We start from the raw sequence: 9,640 nt of genomic DNA, 5'->3' as shown, positions 1-9,640 counted from the left end.
AATATACACAAATACATGACATGAATGATAATGTTAACATGGTGATTTCTACTTCCATCTCACGTATGAATCTATGGCAACAACAAATGAAATGTATACAAATACATAATCATATGTATCATATCATAAAGTGATCATATTATCATGGTGATATGTCACAAGACCTGACAAAGATTTGAGCGCAAAGTAAGAAAAAATAAATCAATATGTTATCACACAATCTGCACAAATACAAAGCTGATGTACAGGCAGTAAATGGAATCATGTCTGTAAAATAAAGTTCAAGGATATCATCCAATTATCTCTGAACCAGAAGGCTTTTGCAAGGCAATAGACTTTTCTGACCTCTCAACCAAGAATTCATTTTTCTCTGGATCTCTGAACAGAGGATCTCCACTTGTTGCTAAACAAAGAATATCTGCATGTAGGATCTCTACATGCAGGATTTCTACAAAAAGGATCTTCACTTTTAGCAACACATACAGGATCTCTGCAAAAGGATCTCTGCATGGAGGATCTCTATACAAAAGGTCTCCCATTAAGGATCTATGGACAAAGGTTCTGTGAATGAATGATCTCTATACACAGGATCCACTTCCCATACAGATCTCTACATACAAGATTTCTCCACTGAAGAGTGTTGAATACAGGATCTCTACACACACATCTCTTCTGGGATTTTGCTGACCTCACGACCAAGAATTCATTTCCAACATGATGATAGCCTGAAAATATGTGAGGCAAGACCTGACAATCCCCTGTTAGCATTTTCAAGGAACAATGGCCAAAATGAACAATCACCTTGTCTGAACACCCAATCTATTTGGCCTTTCAACGGCCAGCATACATCTAACCTGGAGTGAGTCACTTCACTCAGCAATATTCAAGGTTAATGCCGGCGGTCTGTAAATAATCAAATCTTGAATACACAATCCAGTGATCAACAGCATGAGCATTGATTTACGCACTTGGGATACATGACATGTGTCAGCAAGCCAGCCAGCAAGCCTGACCACCTGATTCTGCTAGTGACCTCATGCTAATGACAATAACAGGCTCATGAATATAAATTCCAACTCAAATCTCCATGGGTCAGAACAAGAAGGCCAGGTCTTGCTTAGAACAAACGACTGACTGGTCCATATTGATAAGCAAAAAGTCACAATTTAGCTGCACTAAAGCCTTCTGGTTCAATCATCAGGTACATACTCAGTTACACATTCATACTGAGTTCCATGTAATATCCATTATTAGCCCTAACTGAGGATAATTAACACAAGCATGTGAACTGCCATAATATGTCCTCAACAAGGGCTGTAACGTTCGTTGGTTTCACATAAATTTTCAATTAAGCAGCGCATGCGCAGGGCATGTAAAAATATTTCCGTTTTGGTCCTATGCTTTACCAACAGACAAGAAAACAAGACAGGACTTAGCCAAATAAATAGTTTACTTCATGTGAACAAGCTTTTGTATTAAACACCACCATCTCCACCATCCTTCTTGCACAGCCTAAATTGGACACCAATTATTGAAAAGCTTCTTCAAATGGACGTATGTACTCAGCTACGAATAGTTGTCACACGTAAATAATCTTCATAAAAGCTTTCATTTAGAGTGTATTTACAACATCGATACACACACAACCAAACAGGAACTGGTCAGATTCTATTTACACATGTTCTGCATATAGCGAGTCAAAAAGTAATGTGAAACCACAGAATATTCACAACTGCCCTATTAACCTCACAAGTTAGAATAAAAGAAACAAAAAATTAACAACATTAACAGAAGATTCACAACCAGAGAACATAAAATGTACACCGAGATTCAAATTCTGAACGTGTCAATGATCTGAAACAACTATCATGAAATCAGAACACATGAAGGACCACACAGGTTCTACTGTGAATGACCCTATTGAAGAGTTCTGCATTGAGAATTTTACTAACTTGATTTTGTTCAACCTCTGTAATACAGAGGATGCATTCTCAACTGGTACAGATACACCCTGTTTATACTTATCATACTGGACACCTCACATTCCACTCAATGACAATTCATTTAAGCTACTGTAAATTGATAACAGCATTACTGTCTGTGTAATGAAATGATCAGATTTACCATTGCATCTCTCCAGTACATTTTTAGATTCAAACTTTCACCCCAAAATGTCCAAGTCCAACAGCGTTGAGACATGATATTACGATAAAATTCATTGTTGTACATTACTCATTTAACATCTATTTTCCATTCAACACTGGAAGCTTGAAATATGACCCTTCTACTACAACATAGGGGGAGGTATTAGAACTGCAGCTCATTAACATGAAATCTAATAACGACTGATATACTAAAAACGTTGCGACAATGGATTCTTGTACATTTTGTTCTTGTATTTCTACAATAAAGATCCACTAATATAACAATCTAACCCAAAACCATTAAATGATTCAAATAGTTAAAATGTTCTTGATTATAGTAGATCTCCATCTCACAGTGTCAACAATATCAAGTATTCAGTTCTTTAGGTTATATCAAACAGGACCTCTAACACAACGGATCTCTGCTTGCAGAATGTCTATATACCAGATCCGAACATGTTGCAAAACATAAAGGATCTCTGCTCACAGGATCTCTGCTCTACATATAGGATCTCCATTTGCAGCAAAACACAAAGGATTTTGGCAAATACGATATAAGCTTGCAGGATATCTATACGTAGGATCTCCACTTGTAGCAAAATGCAAGTGATCTCTGCTTGTAGCATATCTACATGCAGAATTTCCAAATGTTGCAAAACACAAAGGATCTCTGCACGTAGGCTCTCTGCTTGCAGCATATCTACATTGAGGATCTCCACTTGCAGCAAAACACAAAGGATCTCTGCTTGCAAGATATCTACACGTAGGATCTCCATGTAAAACATAGAGGATCTCTGTTTGCACTTATGATCTCTGCATGCAGGATCTTTTCACAGGGTCTCAACTTATGATAATACTAAGATCCCTAACATAGAGGATTTCATATCCCTTCTTCCAAGATCATTAACATACCATCCATACATATCATGATCTCTTCACATGAGAGAGTCAAATGACGGATCTCTACACATGATCTCTTCAGAGGCTTCGTACACAAACCTCTGCTCAGGAGATCTTGAACATACAGATATCTACGTACAAAATCTCTACATACATGATTTCTTTGTACATTTTTGCCACTAACGTAATATAAGTCAAGAGTAAGTAAGGATCTGTAAGTTAACATACCTTTGGTGCAGTCAGATGAATATTATAATAAACAGAATGATCAAGAATAATCAACTAACATTATCCTAGTGTGTAACATACACAACATATTTGATCCAAAATATACCCTTGTACAAAGTCTTAATCAATATTCATAAATAAATAAAGGCTGTCTGAAGTTAATAACTTCTGACAGTACTCAGCTGTAGAGTACAAAATGTACTACCAGGGAACTTAAAAATGAACTCACAAACAAAACCAGTTTATCAGGTCCATCCACAAAAGCATCACTGGATGACATTATCTGTAAAGTATGATAGTGTTCTTTATCATTTTGTTGAACAGAAGCTCCAACTGGTAAAGGGTTTCCCAAACTGCTTTCTGGACCTCTTGCTTTCTCCATACCTCCAGCTCTTTCATTTGTCACCAGCAACACACTTTTTCTTTGATAATCTAATTTCTGCTTGCCATGGTGTAATGTGATTTTACAAGAAATAAGGCACCACTTTTCAAAAGCCTCTGACAAATTATATTACTGATTTTTGTCTAAAAATCAGGAAAAATAACTAGACTTCTCAGAAATACTAAAATCTGGGACTACCATCACTCAACTGAGACAGTTCTAAATGGGTTACCATTACATGCCGATAGTGATAATATAATGATAATATCTCAATATACAAATCATCACTGATAAAAGTACTTACATACTTCACTTGTACTTCTAAGGTCTTTACATAATATTCACTTTTCAGTAGTAATAAATACTGGGATTACACTGCTATACATGAAAATATATATACAAATTTGAGTTCAGTGAGCGATTAAGCTCACATGTAATGTCACTGCTTTTCATGTAGATATTATAACACAGCAGTGTTCAGGCAAACACTTGATGAAGTGGGCAAGAAAAGGGAAATGGGCCAAGATACTAGAGCTAGTTTCAAAACTCCATGTCACCAAACCTCATTTCACTTAACCATATGTTATCTCACCCATTTCTATGAACTCCATCTGACCTGAACCAATTTCACCAAACCCCATTTCATCAAACCCCATTTCACCAAACCCCATTTCACTTAAACCCATTTCACCTGAGCCCAATTTGACTTCACCCATTTCATCAAACCCTATTTCATCTTATACATTCAGCTAACTCAATTTCACCAAACCCCATTTCACCAAACCCCATTTCATCAAACCCAATTTCACAAAACCACATTTCATCAAACCCAGTTTCATCAAACCCCATTTCATCAAACCCCATTTCACGTCAACCCATTTCACCTGAGCCCAATTTGACTTGACCACCATTTCACTTAAACCCATTTCATCAAACCCTATTTCATCTTGTACATTCACCTAACTCAATTTCACCTACTCCCATTTGACTAAAACCCGTTTCATCCAACCCTATATCATCAAAGTCCACTTTACATAACAATACCCTATTCACAATGTATGTGCTGTTTCTAAGACATTTCAAGTGGGGAATTGACTGAGGAGAACTGAGTGATTGAACTGACTGAGTGCTACATGCTCAGAAAACCATTGTGTAGCCTGTTTACAGAAAAGGGAAGTCATACTTTTTCAAATTTCTACCACAGGGACGGAAGCCATTCCACATGAGTGACATGTCCCTGTATGTTGGCTTGAACATGCTTGTACGTTACCTCCCTTGATGCCATGATTTTAGCACTGACAGATCATTCCAAAGAAGATAACACAACCATCGCAAACCTCGAAATACTATATGATGGACCTATCAAAAAATAGAGAGAATTATCAATATATTTCAGGACAGAGAATTGACCTGTGCTATTTTGAGATCAACCAAGACCATTTATCAAACTCAAAGCTGTGCTATGACTGATGTAAGTCTACGTAAAATGATACACAGTACCATGACTGTTGTAAGTTTGTTTTAAAGCATGGAAGTAGATTAACATAAGTTTCTGCTAGGGAAGAGGAGGAAAGATAGGGACAGAGTTGTAAGTTCATGTTTGAAGTGCAGGAGCAGAATCCCCATGTTAAAGAGTCAGAGTTCTGTAGAAAAGCAATGGTCAATCACAGTCTTAACATCACCTTGAGAAAGATGGCACAGCATGCTCTCAAATGTCTTCCAAATATCACAAATCACAACCAGACAGCCTCTACATATTAGCGCATGATGGTGATTCAGATTCATGTTGTCGATCATGATGCTGCTACAGTTTGGTATCGCTCATGACAGAACGTGGTCGGATGTCCCTATTCTGTGTCCTGGCCACCGCAATGTGGAGACACTGCACCCACTGTTCTACATTCTGCTGGCCTTTAGCCTTGAACACATAAGTCTGATCTGCAGTGAAGATCTCAAATGCACGAGGAATGTCCCGGATTCCTTTCCGGACAGCTTTCACACTCTGAATCTTGCTTACAGGTAACATCTCTTTACACTGAAAGAAAACGACAATGAAAAGTTGAAAAAAAAAACATAAACGAAGCACAAATTTAATCTCTCCTTTGCATCATGTACAATACATTTAGATTTGACCACTGACAAATGATGTTGGCAATGATTAGTTATTTCTGTGCTACACTGTGAGTGTTACTTACTGAATCACTCTTGCTGTAGGTGAAGTTGCCTCCAGAGAGAGTAAAGTACCGAGTCTTCCAGCGTTTGAGGAATTTCCAGCGACCCTTCTTCTCTTTCAGCTGACCCTGACAAAGTTTTCATAAATAGTTTATTTACAACTTCTGTGTGTAAGATGGGCACGGAAGACATTTCAATAAATCCACTTGCCAGAGTAATGACTAAGCATTAAACCAGCTCTACAACAGATCACTTTGACTGACTTTTCTGGTTTCTAAACAAACACACACCTACTAAATGTATGCAGTCCAGGCCACAGGAACTGAATTTTTGCAGTGAGATTTACATACCATTAAAATAAAGTTGGATATATTCATTTTTCAAAAATACCACTAGCCTATGCATACGAGAAAAAGTGATATATATTCATACAGATGAAACCTTTCCAAAGGAATAAAATAACTGTCACATTTTCCCTTAAGTTCCCTTCATCATCCGTTTCCTAACTGGCTTCTTCATTTGTATTCTATCAATCTTTTAAATCCAATATCCCCTACTTTTGTTTTAATGGTATACAGTTGAAGCTGTCAAAACCGGCATCTGTCTAATCTAACAAGTTGTTAACACTGGCACAAAATCTCAGTCACTCGTACATTTATCATCAGCTCTACGATCCGGCACATTGTCTAAACCAGATTATTTCTTCAGTCCCAATGAGTGCCAGTTTTGACAATCTTCCACTGTAGATTGATTGCCAATATGAATATCTTTCAACATCATTCTTTTTTAAGTTTCATTAATATTTTTTCAGTGAATTCAGGCATTTCTTGAGACCCATAAACTTTTTCATCTAATCATGCTTCAACTATAATAGTTCAGGGTGAAAGTGTGCTTTATTACACCATACATGGTGGTAGAGCGAACTGTATTTCTTGAGTACAATCTGACATCTTCTCTCCATATTTACTAAAATCAACCAGTCAGCCTGTCAATAGCCAGCTGATAACTAACATCCTGTTACTGGCAATCTTTCAAGATCCAGCACTTGCTGATTGGCGATAGTGATAAATGTCAGATCTATCTGTCTTGTGGAAGGTAGTACATTGCTGACTAGGGACACTGGGTAGGAGAGCCTACCCGACTTACCGCTATGACAGGAAGACCATCCTGAAGTAAGCCTGACACTTTCTCTGGATGATTGCACATGAAGCATGCCCAGTTTTCTTGACTCACGCTCAACTCAAACACATCAAAGTAACGTTCTTCATGGAGTTCGTGTAGCAGTGCATCTTGATCCTAAACAACATTAGCAAATTGAAAACATGTAATTAGAATTACAGAGAATGAGGTAATGATACAACCTGTCAGCCATACAGTATAAAGATTACCAAAGATTGCAAAAGATTTTGTGTATGAGGGCACATTCATGAATGTTCCTGTGTGCACATGAATGTACCTCTGTGTGTCCTTGCATACATATATGCATTATGATGGGGGGCCATCTTTGTTGTTAGCTTAAAAGTAGTTCCTGCTATAACACCTGATCTACATGCTTTTCTCATCAACCGTATGTATTCATGATAACATTTATATTACATCATCAACTGTATTTGATCATGATACCATGTGTATCTCATCAACTGTATTTGATCATACCATGTATATTACCTCAACTTCATTTGATCAAGATACGTTGCCAACGCATCAACTTTATTTGATCATGATTCCATGTTTATTGCAGCAACTTTACTTGATCATGATAATAGTTTTATCACATCAACTGTATTTGATCATTATGCCATGTGTATCATATCACAACTGTATTTGATCATGACACCAAGTATATCACAACTGTATTTGATCATTATGCCATGTGTATCATATCACCTGTATTTGATCATTATGCGATGTGTATCATATCACAACTGTATTTGATCATGACACCAAGTATATCACAACTGTATTTGATCATTATGCCATGTGTATCATATCACCTGTATTTGATCATTATGCGATGTGTATCATATCACAACTGTATTTGATCATTATGCCATGTGTATCATATCACAACTGTATTTGATCATTATGCCATGTGTATCGTATCACAACTGTATTTGATCATGACACCAAGTATATCAATTCAACTTATGTCATCACTATACCATGTATATCTCATCAAAATCAACTTTATTTGATAATGATACCATGATAATGAAATCAACTGTATTTGATCATACCAATTAATCTCATCAACTTTATTTGATCGTGATATCATTTTTGTTGCACCAACTATATTTTACCATAATTCCATTTTTATCACATCAGCTTTATTTGATCATCAAGGATTCAAAAGGGGTGCTGAAACAGTGCCAGATCAATCCATTACACTTTAAACACTGTCAGTTACATATGATGGTATTGTTCATTAGCTCACCTTCTGAGCAGGGAAGGTGGAAGTCATGAGGGTCAGGAAGCTGCTATTGCCCCGCTCCCCCTTCAGTGCATCCCAGCAGCGCTTGAGGTCACTCACGTTGGTGTCTCGCTGACTCAGGGCTGATGATGACTGTGCCTGAAGCACAAGTGTACATAGAAGCTGGCAATAGTGAGTAGAGTTGTGACAATTAATCGATATGCAAGTTATCGCGATTCAAGAGCTGCACGATACGATACATCGATACGATTGTCGTGATTCGATTCAACATGATACTTAGCAGGCTACAAAAACACAGTCTCCCCTTCTATTTAGATTTTCGTGGAAAATATTGCCATGGACATGCTCTGACTGAGATAATTTTCACAAATTTATTTTGCTATCTGTGCAGAAAAGCCAGTTGTGCCAATGTTGATCCCTGCTGTTCCATTTTTGGGGAAAACACTACTTTACTGACACATGCTAAACATTTTTAATAAAATGTCTTTCATGATGACGTGTTTTATTTTTCTTGGGAGGAGAATACCTTCCCCGAAATGATAACATAACAGCACATTATTTCCAGTACTTTTACTTTTCTGTATACAAGGACAAAATATTGTGATACGTATCGTACTACCAGTATAGTGATACGTATCGTATCGTGGCATGGGCATATTGTCACAACTCTAATAGTGAGTATAGTTTTACACCTCTTTTAGCAATATTCCAGCAATATCATGGCAGGCGATGCCAGAAATGGGCTTCACATACTGTAACCATGTGAGGAATCCAACCCACGTCTTCGGCATGATGAGCTAATGCTTAAACCACTAGATCACCCCACTGCCCCAGAAACTGGCAGTAAGTCATGAAAAATCAAAATCTGCTATGAATTTTCTCACTGGTTACAGTCTGTGTTGATATAAATATCCAAAACAGGTAACAACGAGAAGGAAATGATCTGGCAAAGAGTGAGTTTAGTTTTAAACCTCTTTCAGGCTTCACACATTGCCCCAACTGGGAATCAAATCCAGGTCCCTCGTGTTCCAAACAAATGCTTGCGCTACTATGCTTCCCCACCGCCCCTTATAATAGTGCACATTTTCAGCAATCCATTGAAGTATGCTGAGTGAATATTCGGTCTTTATCACCAAGGTTTCTATACATCTGATCTGCACAATAGGTGAGTGAGTAAACATTTATGCTGCTGTTAGCAATATGACAGCAGTATCACAGCAGGGGACTTACATTGTACCCATATGGGGACGCTTTAATCACTTGGCTACACCACCACCCTGCACAATAAGGAGACCATGACATGCAAGCCTCACCAATTGATCAGTTGATCACCTTTTATTATAATCATTACTTGCATCTCCTTCATGGGAGTACCACTGTGAG

The 9,640-nt window shown here is 37.6% G+C and overlaps 1 protein-coding gene across 1 annotated transcript in view; it reads right to left on the bottom strand.

The window, feature by feature from the left end:
• Positions 1 to 5,174: 5,174 nt before the first annotated feature.
• The window catches only part of LOC137268242 (ventricular zone-expressed PH domain-containing protein homolog 1-like), a 30,817-nt gene continuing 26,351 nt past the window's right edge, over positions 5,175 to 9,640 (bottom strand). The window contains exons 12-15 of the mRNA XM_067802779.1: positions 8,261 to 8,395; positions 6,973 to 7,122; positions 5,850 to 5,954; positions 5,175 to 5,689 (exon numbers count right to left, since the gene is read on the bottom strand). Coding sequence (XP_067658880.1) covers positions 5,459 to 5,689; positions 5,850 to 5,954; positions 6,973 to 7,122; positions 8,261 to 8,395 — 621 coding nt within the window. The 3' untranslated portion in view covers positions 5,175 to 5,458. The remainder of the gene's footprint in view (positions 5,690 to 5,849; positions 5,955 to 6,972; positions 7,123 to 8,260; positions 8,396 to 9,640) is intronic.

The sequence above is a fragment of the Haliotis asinina genome, chromosome 16 (assembly GCF_037392515.1).
Source record: "Haliotis asinina isolate JCU_RB_2024 chromosome 16, JCU_Hal_asi_v2, whole genome shotgun sequence".
NCBI classification, from domain to species: Eukaryota; Metazoa; Mollusca; class Gastropoda; order Lepetellida; family Haliotidae; genus Haliotis; species Haliotis asinina.
This window is presented reverse-complemented; position numbering and strand designations above follow the sequence as displayed.